General features: G+C 42.0%; 1 protein-coding gene across 2 annotated transcripts in view; it reads right to left on the bottom strand.

Moving 5' to 3' along the window:
* The window catches only part of LOC148014305 (FAD synthetase 1, chloroplastic-like), a 53,685-nt gene extending 35,888 nt beyond the window's left edge, over positions 1 to 17,797 (bottom strand). The window contains exons 1-3 of one of the 2 annotated variants that reach the window (XM_087666174.1): positions 17,654 to 17,797; positions 17,362 to 17,501; positions 16,680 to 16,815 (exon numbers count right to left, since the gene is read on the bottom strand). In XM_087666174.1, the coding sequence (XP_087522300.1) occupies positions 16,680 to 16,815; positions 17,362 to 17,501; positions 17,654 to 17,754 (377 nt within the window). In that variant the 5' untranslated portion in view covers positions 17,755 to 17,797. Of the gene's footprint in view, positions 1 to 16,679; positions 16,835 to 17,361; positions 17,502 to 17,653 lie in introns of those variants that run through there. The other variant, XM_087666175.1, reaches the window with a different exon arrangement.
* Between the last annotated feature and the right edge of the window lie 525 nt (positions 17,798 to 18,322).

Here is an 18,322-nt window from a genome sequence, read left to right as displayed (position 1 = left end):
GCAGACCCTGGAATTAAAGGGGCATGAAAAGTATATATCTTTAGAGGTCTTGCACAAGGATGTACAACACAGATGTTGTATGTCAACTTCTATGTGGCAGCCTACTTTCGAGCCACATGATTTAGTTAAAGTGCATGGATTGATAGCTAGAAAGAGGGTTAGAGTCATGATTGATGACTCTGTTAGCAGAGTATTTGTCAGCTCATGTGTGAGTCTGAGCTTGATCTGGGCTGGGCATTTTTTATTAGGTATTTTAGGTATTTTTCTGGTGTGGCATTTTATGCCAGTGGAGCATTTTATGCACCAGTCGGCCAGCTTTAATGCTGTCCGACCAGCATTATTGCTCCCCACTTTTTCAGCCTATTTATACTCAGTGGCTCTGGCTATGGGGATTGAAACCATCCTTAAAGCGTAGTTATCATCATAATACACTGGAATTTGAAAGGGATGGTAAGACTTTTGTGATTCAAGGTGAACATGAAGTATCTGATAACCCTTTGATGTGTTCCATTGAAGTTCAAAAGCTGATAAAGAAGAAAGCTTGTGAGGTATATATGTTATGGTCCCTTCCTGTACAAGACACTTTTACTTTTTGTAATATAAAGCAACAATTTTCTTATGTTTGTGAGTTGAATGTAAGTAATAAATTAAGTGGTTTGTTAGATGAATTTTAAGATGTGTTTCCTTTTGATTTACCAAGTGGCCTTCCACTAGATAGGGGTAATGTAAATCACCCAATTGGCATAGATAGAGATACACACCCTATTTCTAAACCACCTTATGAGCTAAGTGAAACACAACACCAAGAAGTCGCAAGACAAATTAAGGATTACCTTGATAAAGGGTTTATACAACCCAGCAATTCACCTTGAGCTTCGCCAACTTTATTGGTAAAGAAAAAAGATGGTTCTATGCGACTTTGTGTTGATTATAGAGCACTTAATAAAATAATGGTGAAGAATAAATTTCCTATGCCCAGAATGGAAGATCTTTTTTATCAATTACAAGGGGCAAAATTCTTCACAAATATTGACTTAAGATCAGGCTATCACCAAGTAAGAATTAAGGCACAGGATGTTCCTAAGACAGCATTTCGTACTAGATATGGGCATTATGATTTTTTTGTGATGCCTTTTGGCCTCACTAATGCACCAACTACTTTTATGAAATTGATGAATAGTGTGCATTACAGCCCTATCTAGGACACTTTGTAGTAGTCTTCTTGGATGATATCTTCATCTTTAGTAAACCAAGAGAAGAACATTTGAAACACTTACGATTAGTATTCCAATTGTTAAGAACACATTCCCTTTATGCGAAGAAAACTAAATGTGAATTCTTCGCACAAGAGGTCAAATATTTGGGACATATTATCTCGAAAGAGGGAATCAAGATGGATCCAGAAAAAGTAAGGGCAATTATTGAATGGCCATCTCCAGAACCTGGAAGAGCTGCAGATCTTCCTAGGTTTATCTGGATTTGATCGTAGATTCATTAGAGATTATGCCAAGATAGATGTTCCAATGACGGACCAACTTAAAGGGAAAGGGAAGAGCTTTAATTGGGGAACAAACCAAAATGAAAGTTTTCAAAAACTTAAGGTAGCTATTGCTACAGCCCCAGTACTATTAATTGTGGATCCCAATAAACCATTCGTGGTTGAAGCTGATGCCAGTGATAGGGCAGTAGGCGCGGTCTTATTACAAGAAGGTCGACCAGTTGCTTTGAAAGCAAGAAATTAGAAAGGCATTGTGTATCCGCCAATGTGGACGTAATTTCAACCGATATGCAACATCGCTGACCTTTTCCAACACTTGAAAGGGCCCATAATATCTCATGCTTAACTTCGGATACAACCTCTCTCTTCCCTTCATCTTTTTCAACCTTGCCTTTTCGAAATGCAGCAATATATAATCGCCCTCTGCAAACTGTAAAGCACTCTATGGCGATCAGCTGCCCGCTTATGCTTATCCTGTGATCTCTGAAGTGCATACTTTATCTTTGCATAGGCTGCATCCAAGCTTTCCACAAAGCGATCAACCTCAAAGATCTTATTCTTAGCGTGTAAAATAGGTGGAACCTTCTTGCCACCCTCAACCACCTCAAATGGAGCCTTGCCAGTGGAACTATGCACCGTATTATTGTATGCAAACTCAACCAATGGCAAATACTACTCCCACTGTGTCTTGTGGTCTGAAACATAGCACCTCAAAAGATCCAACATTGTGGAATTTGCTTCCTCAAACTAACTATCTGTCTGCGGATGGAAGGATAATGAGAATTTCAACGTGGTACCCATATTCTCAAACAACCCCTTCCAGAATAAACCGGTCATCCGAGGGTCTCCATCACCGATGATCTACTCAAGTATACCATGATGCTTGAAAATGTGCTGCATAAATAATCGTGCCATATGATCAGCCTTTATCTTCTTCCTCACCGGAATGAAATGGGCTTGTTTGCTAAACCTGCAAATAATAGTCCATATTCCATCATTCCCTGTAGGTGTCCTAGGAAGCTCAAAGATAAAGTCCATAGCAATGCTCTGCCAAGGCCTATCTGGAATAGGCAAGGGCTGCAACAAGCCCGGCATCTTTTGCCTATCATGCTTTACCTTCTAACATATGATGCATGCCCTAACATACTACTCTACATCATGCCTCAAAGCTGGCCAATAAAAGAAATGCTCCACTGCCTTGACTGTGGCATCAATACCTCTGTGTCCTGCATACGGAGGAGCATGACTTTCAATGATCACTCTAGGCCTCAACTGCTTTGTGACACACAGTCGTCCATGCATCAACAAAAATCCATCTCTTAGCATAAAATGCTCATGCCTTTGGCCATTGCAAAGCTGATCATAAACATTAGCAAAGTCCGAATCAGTAGCATATTGCTCTTTCATGGCATCCAACTCGGTGTGATAAACCATAGTGACGGCTGAAATTTGTGGCTTACTTGACAGTGCATTAGCCACAACATTCTTTTTACCATCAATATGTACTATCTGAAAATGAAACATAGAGAGAAAATTTGCCCATCTCATATGCTTCTCTGACAGCTTTGTTTACGTCAGAAAGTACCTCAAAGTCTGGTGGTCTGTCTGCACTGTAAAATCAGCCCCCAACAAATAATGTTTCCACGTAGACAGTGCATGAATTACAACCAAGAGCTCTTTCTCATAAACGTGTAAATTTCTCTCTGCACCGTGGAGAATTCAGCTCTTATAAGCCACAACTCAGCCATCTTGCATAAGGACAGCCCCAATGCTGTTACCACAAGCATCACACTGAACCACAAATGACTTCCTTAGATCAGGCAACACAAGCACAAGATCTGAAGTCATCTTTTCCTTCAACTTTTCAAATGCTGAAATTTCCACGCTGTGCATCTAAATGGCACATCTTTCTTTTACAAACCATGCAATGGAGATGCAATTTCAGCAAACCCACGTACATACTTTTTATAGTAAGAACATAAACCCAAGAAGTTACAGATCTCATGAACATTCTTCAAAGCTGGCCATGAACGTATTGCTTCAACCTTAGCAAGGTCCATACGAATACCATCAGCCGATACAATATGTCCCAAGAAGTGGATTTCATGCAAAAAGAATTCACTCTTCTTGTCATTGATAACTAGTCTATGCTTACGTAGCTCATTGAAAACAATGTCCAAGTGCTTTCTATGCTCCGTCTCATTCTTTGAATAGGCAATCATGTCATCAAAGAAAGTACCCACAAATGCTCTATGTGGCTGAAAGATACGATCCATCATCCAATTAAAAGTGGCAGGAGCATTCATAAGTCCAAAAGGCATGACAAGAAATTCATATAACCCAAAAGATGTCCCAAAAGCTATCTTAGGCACATCCCCCAATCTAATGCGTATCTGATGATACCTACTTTTCAAATCTATACGGCTCAATATTGCTGCCCCCTGCAATCTATCCATAACATCATCAATCCGAGGGATCGGAAAGCAGTTCTTTATCGTGATCTTGTTCAAAGCACGATAGTCAATGCACATACGCCATAAACCATCCTTTTTCTGCACCAAAAGCACTCGAGAACAAAAAGGAGATGAGCTAGACTGAATCAGCCCTTTTTCTAATAGCTCATTTACCTGACTCAATCTCCTCCTGTTGGGCTGCACTGACTCTATAGGGTGGCTTATTAGGAGGGCTACTTCCAGGGATAAGGTCTATGCCATGATCTTCGGGTCTTTCAGGTGGTAGTTGCTCTGAAAGTGACTAAGAGAAGCAATCAGCATACATTTTCAGAAATGAAATACAATCCTTCTCTAATTTAGACATATTCCCAACATTCTCACTATTATCCTTATCCTTAGCAAAAATTAAATACGCTGAAAGATGATTTTTCATTACTTTAGAAATAGCAGCTGCAGATACAGCAGAGACAGATTCCCCTTTCAACTTTACATCAAGTGTGAGTGTCTTTCCCTTATGTTGAATAGTGATCTCTTTTGCATATGAATCAATCACTGCATGCATACGGTGGCACCATGGCATACCAAGCAACACATCACAACCCTCAAGTGGAGCAATGTAAAACTCTTCGCTATCCACATATCCCTGTATGTGAAACCGAAGCTTTCCAATGAGTGGTGTGACAGGTTCTGCATAACCCTTACATGCCATTCCAACTTCCCCCATGGCTCCCATCTCATCCTCTTTGATGTCTAGACGGGCTGCCATGTCAGTAGAGATGAAGTTGACTCGTGCACCATTATCAAAGAAGATCAATGCATGCTGATCCCTAATTTTGCCCCATGCTCTGCACAACTCAGTAGCATCATCATTGGGCTGATCACTAACAACATCGGGCACCAATCCCACTGATGTTTTGGGCCTTTTACCCTTAGGATCTCCCTGATTTTCTGATTTTGCAGCTTACTGCCTATTGGGACAGTTCAGTTCTTTGCAATATGACCCTCCTGTTCACAAATAAAGCATTTATTTGCAGCCATCAATTCCCTACGTTGTGCCAATGTTTTCGAGCCCTTTCTTTGCTGTTTTGGCCTCTTTTCAGGTTGGTTTTCAGATATGTCCCTTTTCTCAGCCTTAAACAACTTTTTATTCGACTTCTCCCCGCTCTCTTGGAAGCCCGAATCCTTTCCACGCAGCAAAGTATCAGCTATAGCAGCAGTCTCTATGAGCTGAGACATGCTAGACACGGTGGATTTTATGCAAAAATCCCTGATTCCTTTGGCTAGCCCACATACATATTTTTCCACTTGCTCATGAAGGGGTACGGCACGATAAGAAGTGACGGGCAGCAATGCATCCCAAAACTTCTTATTGTATTGCTCTTAATTCTTGCATTCCTTTGCATCAAGCTTGTTCCAAGCTATCATGATGTCCACCTCAAAGGTACTAGTCAACCAATTCGATGCAAACATTTGCTTGAATTGTACCCATGTTGACGGTGCTCTACCTTGCATCAAGAGCGCGAACCACCACTGCAATGCATTCCCCTTCAAGAAAGTGGCTGCCTTTCGAATCTTAGAGGATTCGGTGAAGTTTTCCCCTGAATAGGCTGCATCAAACTGTTGAATGAAGGTCAAAGCTTTCAGCCTATCTTGTGCACCACTGAAGGACTCAAACTTCACTGCTTTTCCACCCTCATCATAGTCTTTTGCTTCCCCTTTGAAAGTCAAGTTGTCATACACTGGCTGCTGCAAAAAGAGTGCATTTGCTGTATTTACATCATGACCAAGCCCAAATGAAGCATTTGGATGACCAACAGTCTTTTCGTGGTGATGTGCCAGAAGATGTATTTGCTGAAATTCAGCCAGAGGTTAAGGAACTAGATGAGATTTTGGTACCCGAGAAGATTTTGGCACATAAGAAAAGGAAGGTCGGAGGTAAAGTTTCCAGAAGATATTTGGTAAAGTTTCAAAATTATTCACCAATGGATGCAAAATGGATGGAAGAGGATGACTTGGCAAACCATCCTCAATTGTTGCAACTTTATCTCGATGCCTTTCAATTAGAGCCGACTTTGGATCGGGCTTACTCAGGTTCAGCAAAGCGGACGTCCGGAGCATTCCCTGATGCTCAAGGGGGAGGTAGCACTTCCACTCCACCGGTTTTGGACAACTCTCGTATGTAGTGGATCTCAAATGTATTCAGCATGCATCCAAGGTACTGTGCTGTCAGTATGTCTGCCATGAGGTCACTACTCGGTGTACTAGTCACTATGATATACATGTATATGAGTATGGTTGTCACCACGGCTCTGAGACTATACTTATGCATGAGTTTTTGGATCAGTTTGGCATGAGTTTTTGGACGAGTTTGGCATGAGTTTTTGCCTCAGTTTTGAGATCAATTTCTGATTAGTGTCAGCTCAGTTTTTTATCAGTTTGAGAACCGTTTATGATCACTTTGGGATCAATTTTGCATCAGCTTTTACATCAGTTTTTGATCAGTTTTTTTTTACCATCAACTTGTGGTTAGTTTGGAGTCACTTTTGCAGCCATTTGTGATCAGTTCTCATATCAGTCCATGATCTGTTGGGAATAAAGGGCCATCGTGCCTTTTATATGTGCACGGGTGTGAACGCACCCTTAGCACACTTGTACTTTCATATATATATCTATCTAAAAACCAAAAGTGGTACACACTCCAATTGTACCCAAGAACATCTTGCATCTCTCGCTCTCACTCGCTGCTGTTGCTCACGTGTTTTGCTCTTTACCTGACATTTCATCGCCGGACATTGCATCTCCGCAGCGCATCACTCACTTCAAACTGGTATCAGAGCTTCGGCTAAGGTGTTCGCGCTTCTCGCAGTCCGTGCAGAGCTTCGGTTAAGGTGTTCGTGCTTCTCGCAGTCCACAGGTCACGTTTTTCAGCCAGGCGACATTTCCCAGGTTGCGCGCAGGTCAGTCAGTCATTTTCTGGTCAGCTCGTCACTGTTCTTGGACTCACGTTACGGGACAGTTTTCGTCAAATTTCTCTTGCAAAATTTTTTAATTTTCAAAGGTTTACTGCAAGCTGCCCCCTTTGCCCACTGACGGGAGTTCGCGCGTGTAAGCACAGTTCTGTGTTTTGGGCAGATTTGAGCCACAAATTTGGGGATTTGTCCGGATTTGACGTGAGCAAGACACACAGTGAGATTCTGTCTCAGAAATTGCAGGAATTTGTGACATTTTGCCTCCGAAATTTGGGGCTTTTCATGTACATGTTAAAATTGGGCTAAAATTGACCCAATTTCTTGACATTGATGCACATTGGACCCCGTGCAATTTGGGGCTTTTGCTGTTTGAGCAAAATTTGTGCGCAAATTGGTCATTTTATGTACATGCGGGTTTAATTTCATGCAATTTGGACGCCCGACACTTGAAAAATTTGGGGGTTTTGCTGAAATTGCTTTATTTTGGCAAAATTGGTCTACTCTATGCATGTCAGAGACAGTGCAGATGTATGGTTGATATTTTGAGCACAAAACTTTGGGGCTTTTGACCGTGCGGGTCAAATTTTATGCCCGTGGGTGCATGTACAGCAGAAATTGCAGCTAAAATTTGGGACTTCTCATGTAATGTGATGTATTTGTCCTTGGAACAGCTGTCATCAGTTGTGGAGTGCTGTAGCACAACATTTGGTGCTTCTAAAAATTGATTTGCAGATCTGAAATTTCTGCTTTTAACTGGTACTTATTGCTGGTTGGTACTTGTTTGTACCTTGGTCACTTGTTTGACAGTTTGGGCCTGCATTTCCTGAATTTGTGGTCATATTTTGGACTGAAAATCATGGCTGGCAGCAGCGATAGCAGCCATCTTATGCACATCAAGAAACTTGAGGGTGCACATAATTTTGCAATGTGGCAAAAGCAATGCTACAATATCCTGTTGCAGAAGAAGCAGGCTAAGCCGATCAAGACCAAAGGGGTAAAGCCCGCAGATGTGGAACAAGATGACTGGGATGAGTTGAACGAGCTTGCACGCTCGACCATTGAGCTATCTGTCTCTGATGCTCTGCTGTTTAACATAGAGGGTTTGGACACTGCCTATGCCATTTGGACTAGACTGGAGGAATTGTATGCTCAGAAGAGTGCAGCTAGTAAGGTGTATTGGCTAAAAAAGCTTATGGATTTGCGGATGAAAGAAGGAACTACTATGTCAAATCATCTGAGTGAATTCAACTCAATTTTCAGCCAACTGGTTGCTTTGAAGTTTGTCATTGATGACGAGTTTAAAGCTACCTTTCTGCTTTGCACTCTACCAGAGAGTTGGGATACATTCAGGACTGCCTTGAGTAACTCGAATGCTATGCTTATGTATTCTGACGTGGAAAGCTCTTTGCTTATGGAAGAGATGAATAGGCAAAATAATGCATCAAGTAAGTCGTCTAGTGCCTTGCATACCAGGGGCAGATCACAGCAGAAGGGAAAATCTGATGGCAAGGGTCGCAGCATGTCTCGCGGCAAGAATGTGGAATGCCACCACTGTGGCAAGAAGGGTCACTTCAAACGTGACTGTTACAAGTGGAAGAAAGAGAAAGGGAAAGGCAAGAAGACAGAGGATAGCAAGGAAGAGAAGAAAGAGAGCCAGCCCAAGAAGAGCAGCGTCAAGATCGAAGAGGTGAATGTAGTCACTCAGGACAGTGATAGTGGGAACGATGTACTCTTCGTGTCTTCATGTTTTGATGCCCATGCATTGGTTGCCGATTCGGCTGATGACATGCATACCTGGATTTTAGATTCGGGTGCCTCCTTTCATGTCACCCCTTACAGAGATTGGTTTTCCGATTATACAGGCGGTCGACATGGTGTTGTCCATCTCGGGGACAACTCAGCATGTGATATTGCAGGCATTGGCAGTGTGCAGCTTCAGTTTCAGTATGGTTCTGTCTTTACTCTTCAGAATGTTTGTCATGTACCTGAGCTCAAGAAGAGCTTAATCAGTACTAGGCAGCTAGATGATGATGGTTATCATACCACATTTGGCGATGGAAAATGGAAGATCAGTACAGGATCTAGAGTCATTGCCAGGGGTTCAAAGAGTGATACTCTGTATCCTCTTCATGTATCTAGTGTGCATGACCATGTTGTCGCAGTAACCGAGCAGCCAAGTGTTTCTTTGTGGCATGGCCGGTTAGGACACATGAGTCAAACAGGAATGAAAGTTCTTTCTCGTTTGGGTTACTTGCCTTGTCTCCGTTATGCTGATTTTGAGCATTGTGATCATTGTGTCTATGGTAAGCATGCGCAGACATCTCATAAGAAATCTCTTTCTTTGAAATCTTCACCTCTAGAGTTAATACATTCAGATGTATGTCAAATGCCAGGATTGTCTTTGGGGGGGAAGAAGTACTTTGTCACCTTTGTCGATGATGCTACACGGAAGGTATGGGTTTACCCCATTCGTAGCAAGGATGAAGTACTTGACAAGTTTAAAAATTTCTTGGCATTGGTTGAAAATCAGACTGATAAGACACTTAAGTGTCTTCGCTCTGACAATGGTGGGGAATATGTGTCCAAGGCCTTTCAAGCATTTTGTAACAGCAAAGGGATAAAAAGGGAGCTCACTGCCCCTCATAATCCACCCCAGAATGGAGTTGCAGAGCGTATGAACAGGACTATACAGGATAAAGTCCGTACTATGCTGTCTCATGCTGCATTACCCCATGGTTTTTGGGCAGAGGCTGTTATGACAGCCGTTCACTTGATCAATCGGTCACCAAACAGGTCTTTGGGGGGGGGGGGGGGGGGAGTCCCTCAGGAAGCGTGGTCGGGCAAGCCACCTTCTTATGCTCATTTACGAGTGTTTGGCTGCGAGGCTTTTGTGCACATTCGTAAGGAAGACCGCAACAAACTTGAGCCAAAGTCCTGTAAATGCATATTCCTAGGATATGGTGACGAGGGTGAAATGGGGTATAGATTGTGGGATCCCGTGAAAAGGAAAACAGTGCGCAGCAATGATGTTATCTTCCGGGAAGGTCGCATGCATAAACAGCCCGAAAAGACTGAGGAGGTTCGTAGGGTTGTATTCCGGGAAGAAGTACCTTTTGGACAGCAAAATGTGCCCGCTGTACAGCAGCAAATACCTGCTGTAAATGAACCTGCGAATGCAGAAAATGATGCTGGAAATGATCAGCCAGCCATTGCCCATAATGATGAGCCACTAAATGTGCAGGAACAGCCAGGACAGCAAGCTGTTAATGTTGATTTGCAGGCTGAAATGCCAGGACAGCAAGCTGTAAATGATAATATGCAGGCTGAACAGCCAGCAAACAATGATTATTGGGTTAGGAGATCGTCTAGGGCTACTAGACAGCCCGACAGATTCGTTGCTGGTGCAAATAATGTGGCTGATTATGTCATGATCACTGACTGTGGTGAGCCGTCATGCTTCAAGGAAGCAATGGACAGACAGGACAGCAAGAAATGGTATAAAGCCATGCTGTCAGAGATGGAATCTCTTGAGAAAAACGGCACTTGGGACTTGGTGCAGTTGCCTAAAGGGCAGAAAACGCTTCCATGCAAATGGGTTTATAAGATGAAGGTCACTTCTGGTTCCTCGCCAAAGTACAAAGCCAGATTGGTTGCTAAGGGGTACAAGCAGGAACATGGAGTTGATTTTGATGAGATCTTCTCTCCTGTAGTCAAAATGACTACATTGAGAACCATTTTGGGCTTGGTTGCAGCTGAAGATATGGAGCTCATACAGATGGATGTAAAGACTGCATTTTTACATGGTGATCTGCATGAAGACATATATATGCAGCAGCCTGAAGGGTTTGTGGCTAAAGGCAAAGAGAAGATGGTATGTAAGCTCAAACGGAGTTTGTATGGGCTGAAGCAAGCACCAAGAGAATGGTATCATAAGTTTGATACATTTATGCAGTCTCAAGGTTTTCAAAGAAGTCAAGTGGATCACTGCTTGTACACCAAGAAGGCCGCAGATGGCAGCCTAATTATCTTGGTTCTGTATGTTGATGACATGCTGATTGCTGGCAGGGATACTCATGCCTTGGATTCGTTGAAGCAAAGTCTTCATGGCAGCTTTGACATGAAGGATCTTGGTGATGCAAATCACATTCTTGGCATGCGAATACTCAGAGATAGGCCCAAAGGATTACTCTTTCTATCTCAACAAGAGTATGTCTCTAAGGTTTTGCAGCGTTTCAATATGGAGGGGGGGAAACCAATTGGTGTTCCATTGCCTCCATATGTGAAACTCAGTGCAGAGGACAGCCCTACATCTGATGATGAGAAGGCTGAAATGGCCAAGATTCCATATGCTTCAGCTATTGGCAGCTTGATGTATGCTATGGTTGCTACACGTCCTGACATTGCCTTTGCAGTGGGAGTGGTTAGCAGATATATGACAAACCCTGGCAAAAAGCATTGGAAAGCAGTGAAAGGTATTATGAGATACCTCAAAGGCACAAGTGATTTGTGCATCTGCTTTGGAAAGCAGAAGGCATCTGTCGTTGGCTTTACGGATGCAGACTATGCTGGTCATGCGGACTGTAGAAAGTCCACTTCTGGGTATGTGTTTACCTTCACAGGAGGAGCAGTCTCTTGGATCTCCAGGCTACAGAAGTGTGTTGCATTGTCTACTACAGAGGCAGAGTATGTGGCTACTACTGAGGCATGCAAGGAGGCTTTATGGCTTTCACGTCTGGTGGGAGATCTTGGCATTACAGAGTTACCCGTTCTTCATTGTGATAGTCAGAGTGCTATCATGCTAGCACGGAATCCCGTCTTTCATGCAAAGACGAAGCACATACAGGTGAAGTATCACTTCATCAGAGATGTACTTGACAGCAAGAGCATTGAGCTTGTCAAAGTGCATACAGATGATAATCCTGCAGATCTTCTCACGAAGGGTCTTCCAGCAGAGCGGTTTGCTCATTGCCGACAGATGATGGGAGTTGGATAGATATATGTATTTCAGCTTTGTACATACTTAGACTTAGCTGATTCTTTTCTCCTCTTAAGGCACATTGCCTTTAGGTGGGAGGTTGTTGGGAATAAAGGGCCATCGTGCCTTTTATATGTGCACAGGTGTGAACACACCCTTAGCACACTTGTACTTTCATATATATATCTATCTAAAAACCAAAAGTGGTACACACTCCAATTGTACCCAAGAACATCTTGCATCTCTCGCTCTCACTCGGTGCTGTTGCTCACGTGTTTTGCTCTATACCTGACATTTCATCGCCGGACATTGCATCTCCGCAACGCATCACTCACTTCATGATCAGTTTATGATCAGGTCATGCTCTGTTTTTAATGGTTTACAGCTAATTCCATGGACAGTTGCATGTAAACGAATGTCATTGAAAGTTTCAGCCATGGTTTATGCTAAGAATATGCTTTATTGTGGTTTTGAAGTCAGAACGGTTGAGAAACATGAGTTATGGATGCATCCAATGGTTTCTAGCAACAGTTTTGGACTGTTTTTCAGTTTTCTATTATGTCTTGCTGACTGGAAATTTTCAATAAGTTTTGCGCATATGCAACGGTTCGACAATAGTGGCCAATGTTGTGGTGACTGTCATGCCAAATTGAAATTCCAGTGCAATATACTTTTGCTTTGGCCCAATGCAATGCAATCAAGGACGATTGCAAGGTCTTCAAGGGGGAGGTCTATCACGGGGACGTGAAATTTTGAGATGCTTTAATCTTGCTAGTAACATTTGATTAAGTTATTAATCAAAATTCAAATGTGCAAGGTTGTTTAGCACATGTGATGCACATGGCAGTTATTTCATGGAAACGAGCCAAGGACCCCGAGGATGCAATGGGTGTTAAAGGAAAAAGTTGTGTTAAGTTATGCCAACTAGATTTTGGTGGTCAGTTGGTGCCAGGTTGGACCCTAGGATAATTGTTTGGCCATTAAGTGTCAGTGGTGACACTAGGGACTAGCATTAATTAATTTCTAAGGGTCAACAGAGGTTGGGAACCACTCCAAGTTGCAAATGGCCTAGCCAATTTCATTACAGATGGGCATGTTTAATTTTAGACAGGGTCAAAAGGACTGAAATTAATTTTCAGAATTAATTAATTCTGAAAAATTAATTTAATGGCTGAAAATGCATTAGGAAGACTGCCACTTGGCAAAACTTTCCCATACAACTAGGGAGAAGGCTGTTGGAGGGTGGTGGAAGTGGAATTGCAGCCATTCGGAGCTTGGTGGAGGGAGAGGAGATGATCAGATTTGGCTCTGAGAGGCAACAACGAGTGATTGCGCGCCGCGACAGGACAGGGGGCAGCAAGTTCTCTCTTCTGCCTCAAGAGAGGCGGCGGTAGGAGAGGAGGGCTCGCCAACCGAGCTAGTGTTTTACCCCCCCTTTGAAGCTGTTGGTGCCATCAGATTTGTCATCAGAGCTACGAATCAAAAGATACATTTCAGCTGATTTTCTCTCTCTCTACAGCATTCTCTCATCTCCTCCAGGCTATCCTCAAGCATTCTCATTAATTCTCAGTCATTGGTAGCAGAGTTAGCAAATGAACATAAACTAAAATGCTCACTTTACCTTCATAAACTTGGACAGTGGACACCCTGTTGGCCCCAAAACTGGCGCCCCTTTCGGTATTTCTTTAATTTCAATTGCTGATGGATAAATTACAAGCCAAGATTTCACAATCTCCTTGGTTGATTCAAAAGCCCCTTGATGTTCCAATAATCACCAAAGCATTCGAGCAAATTGCCCCTTGATTTTCACCCAGGACTTGCTCTAATGGAACCCCAACTAGTGAAATGCTACCCCAAATTCACAATAGATAGACTGGCATCTGAAATCCTCATAATTCCACGAATTTCCGGTGCTGATTTCAGTGTACAATGCCAGTCTATAATTACAGAATTTCAGGGTGGCACTTCCGGTCTATCTATTGTGAATTTGGTGCTGATTTGTGGAATTTCCGGTGCTGATTTCAGTGTACAGCAGTAAACTCTGTAATTAAGTGCTTAATCAGGTTAAACCAACCTATCCGAGAAGGAAGGCTGGTTTCATGCACACTTTGCCTTAACAATCTTGAACATCGCCCCAAAAGTGACGCCTCTTTCTGTATTTCTTTACAAGAAGTAATTTGGGCCAATGGCCCCTTGATTTTCATGTAGGACTTACTCTAATTAAACTACTAGCTAGCCAAATATTGACCCAATTTACAATGGATTAGCTAGCATCTAAAATCCCTGACAATTCCTTGAATTTCAAATGCTGATTTCACTATACGATACCCTTGATTGATGTCACGGATCCCAAGGTAACTACTAAACTATAATTTTAGCATTTAGGGTTTACAACAAAATTTTCCCCTAATTTCAAGTGCTAATTTCAATGTACGATGCCTTTGACTAATATCACAAGTCCCAAGGTGGCTATTAAACCATAATTTTTGCAAAAATTTAGGATTTAGAGCAGAATTTTCCCTAATTTCAAGTGTTGATTTTAGTGTATGATGCCCTTAACTTATGTCACATGTCCCAAGGTAGCTGCTAAACCATAATTTCTACAAAAATTTAGGAGATACAGCAAAATTTCACCTTGTTATCCACAAAATCTAGTTGGGATCTCCTCCAAATGGCTAAGAAATGCAGAGATCTTCTAAGAGAAGGTAAGAGAATGCTCAAGAGAGAATTCCCTGATTTTCAACACGGAAAAATACAATAAAGAAAGGTGGGATGTAGAAATTACTTGAGGATATGGCTACCATGAATGTATATGTAGTAGTGGAAGTTGCCACTTTTGGGTTGCAAATTGAAAAAGCTCTTGGAAGTGGTATGGCTGGTAATGAAGCAGAGATATAGACTCATGCAATGCACACACTTGAAAGGGTTAAGATATCTAGCGCCGAATTCATTGGTGCAAGCAAGAGCATTCATGAAATAATGGGTTGGGATGCGCCAATAGTTTCATTTTCAGGTTATGCTTGACTTGCCACCAAGACTCAAAACATGAGTGTGATTGTGGGAGAGGAGGAAAAAGGATGATGAGAATGTAGGTACTCCTAAGAGCGCAACTCGTGGAAATCTAGATGCTACCTATTGTCTAATTGGAACAGCCCTAGATGTTATCGCCTGCTACCAAGGAGGGCATTGAATGTTGTCATCAGCCCTTGGCTGCTATCGCATGCTTCTGGAAGGGTTGGAACTGTTGTCGCCTGCTCCAAATTTATCTCCTCCTGCTATTGGCTACCCCCAAAGGTCCTCCAATGGCTGCAAATCACACCAACAACTGCTCCTTCCTCTCATTCACAAGTTGAATGCACTAAATGGCTCTCCACCAACTCCAAAAACGTTTTTCTTAATTACATGGGTATTTTTGTCAATTTTCAAAATTAATTAATTCTAAAAAATAATTCCAACCTTTTGACCCTGCTCAAAATTAAATTTGCCCATCCGCAATTAAATTGGCTAGGCCATTTGTAAGCTAGACTAGTCCCCAACCATAGTTGACCCTTACATTGGCATTAATTAAATAATTAATGCCTAGTCCCTAGTGTCACCATTAACACCTAATGATCAAATGACTATCCTAAGGTCAAAACTGGCACCCACTAATAACCAAAGCCCAGCTGGCATAACTAGTCACAACTTTTGCCTTTTACTTCCACTCACTCCTCAAGGGTCCTTGGCCATCAACCATGAAATAACAGCCATGCGCATCACACATGCCTTACAATCTTACACATTTGATTATTAAATTAATCAAATGTTACTAGCAAGATTAAAGCATCTGAAAAATCTCACGTCCTCGTGTCAGTGTTATCCCATGCTTTTGGTCAGCTCTTCATCACATAATTAGCATGGCCAACTCTTCATACACCCATACTATAATAGCTCACACATGAGCACACTTGCCATACACATGCATTAGTTCTTCAACTACTAATATGTTGTAACACACCATATACCACCTCACTTTACAAACATGTGCTGCCACTCAAACTTCAAATATGATACAAGTGAGTCAACATCATGTGTCATACAAACTTCTTCGTATGACACATGGTACGTCAAGAACTAGCTACATAGACATACACATTGGTGCTAAGACTAATGGATCATGGGAACTTATAGCTGCTATTGAAATTTACTTCAACAAATAGTGCTTTTGTACTTCTAGTTGGTACTCCACTTGATTAGTCAAACTTGAGGGTAGAGTATAAACAGGTCAATTCTTTAACTATAGCATGGATATACACTATCTTATAATGGGTAGGTAAATAACGGAAGCCACCTTCGTGTAGTATAAAACATAATTAAATTGTTTGATTTGTTCTTCAAATCACATGCCGGTAGTCTATGTACTTCTCTAGAGATAAATAATTTTCCTTGAAGTGGCTTTGTCAAATACATCATTATAGGTGTGCCATATGCATGGGTAACATCTCTCCACCAAAATTCCACAAAGTCGTTTACATACAAAGGAGAGAATAATTGAACACTTTGAGGAGCTAGGTGCAAAATAAAGTTTCAAAACCATGGGAGCTATTGCTTTTCAAATCTTAGTCATTCAAATGACATTTAATTTCTGCAGTTTCACAGCCTTGACTGATAGCTAGCTGTGCCTATCAATGTAACCGCTATGTGCAAGCAAGTTATTGTGCTTCAAATTAGCTAACTTTCCAGAAATAATCTGCGGTATGTGATTTACTTGCAAAGAACTGATCTAACACTAAAGGTGGAAATACCTCTTTTCCCATTGCAGCACTTCAGCCATTCCTGTAAAGGAAAGAAGGAATGGAGAACCCATCTTGGATGCCTGAACAGCAAGGGCACGGTGCCCAACATGTAAGGCATCAAACTTTCCAAGTGCAACAACACCCCCTGCCAAGTTGCCAGGATCCTGTTAAGGCCCAATCAAAATGTTATGAGATGCAACAAATATTTGCAAGCGGTCAGTCAAGTCCAGTGTTCAGGAGGTTCAAAGTAAAATTAATTGCAAATTTCCCAAAACAAATGTTCAAAATTTGAGAAATAGGTTTAGAAACACGAAGTTCACAAAATTCTAGCTAGTGAAAGGTAAATAGATGTAATTTGATTCAAGCATTCCTCCAAAAATTTAGGTTCGAGGTTTTTGTATCTGTTACCAATAAATGAATTGCGAATTCCCCAAACCGAATAGGTTTACAAAACATGAAATTTACAGAGTTTCTAGCTAGGGAAATGGCAAATGCACGTAATTTGATTCAAACATCCTTCCAAAAATTTGGGTTAGAGGATTTTGTATCTGTTACCACAAAAAGTTCATGAACACTATTTGAGACAAGAGTCTAGATGAACAGAAATCAGAGATCCAACAGAAGTCCTCTGGATGTTGTAGGTCCAGTCATATACTGGACAAAGAAGGGTTCTCTTAAATTTTGACACTACCTGCAACATCATATCCGTGTGCGATGCGCAGCTTGTCGTCCCCGCCCATGGCTTCATTGCTGGTATTGTGTTTGCCACTACTCACATGAGTTGCTCGAAAATGAAGACATTTGTCTGCTCTGCATAATGTCCCTACCATCCTGCAAGAGAAGCCTGTTCAGATAACCTTCCATGTACATTTGAAGGCGATGCGTGTACAGACGTCCGCATTTGATTCGTGGCCGTACGGCGAGAAGCAGTGGCCAGCCATGATGGCAGAAAAGAATAAACGAGACCGAGGGTGATCGCTTACCCTCGTGCCAGCTCCATGACTTGCAGGTAGTTCAACGAGTAGGACTGGGGCAGGAGGACTGGGGTGCAAGGCACAGCAGTCTTGATGGAAAATACAGCCATTCCTCTTTACTATTCCCAACATTTGTCCTGCCACTTCCACAGATCGATGGGCATCAAAAAGAATAAATATGTGGGTGCGCGTATATATATACATGTTTCTCATGTAACCAAGAGCTCTCAAATAATGTCATGTAAACATGGCATGTCATTGCAAGGGCCTACCAAGCGTGTCCAAGGCTTGCTATCAACTATGTGTATAAGTGAAGGTACATGGTTTCAAGCCTGCGACTTACGCAATCAACACAATGGCTTATCAGTTGGGTTGATGAGAGCACACTAAAACACTTGGGTATTATCCCTTATATGATAACCACCTTGGCTAGAAAGGATTACTCACTCGCTTGGGAGTCAAATCTAATTCACATGGTACCTCTTACCTAGGAGTCAAATCCAATTCACATGGTACCTCTTACTTGGGAGTCCAATCCAATTCGCATGGTACCTCTTACCCACCGCTCTTAGGTGGACCTTGGCTGTTTGAAGCAAATGTACAAACTAATTATTTCAAAGGAACCATAACTTTGGAACAAGGAGCTAATAAAGTGGTCCTAAAGCTGTATAGGAATCA

This window comes from Lygodium microphyllum, chromosome 25 (genome assembly GCF_053477565.2).
Source record: "Lygodium microphyllum isolate KBCC chromosome 25, Lygodium_microphyllum_v1.1.10, whole genome shotgun sequence".
NCBI classification, from domain to species: Eukaryota; Viridiplantae; Streptophyta; class Polypodiopsida; order Schizaeales; family Lygodiaceae; genus Lygodium; species Lygodium microphyllum.
The sequence above is the reverse complement of the archived record's forward strand: the minus strand, read 5'-3'. Positions and strand labels throughout refer to the sequence as shown.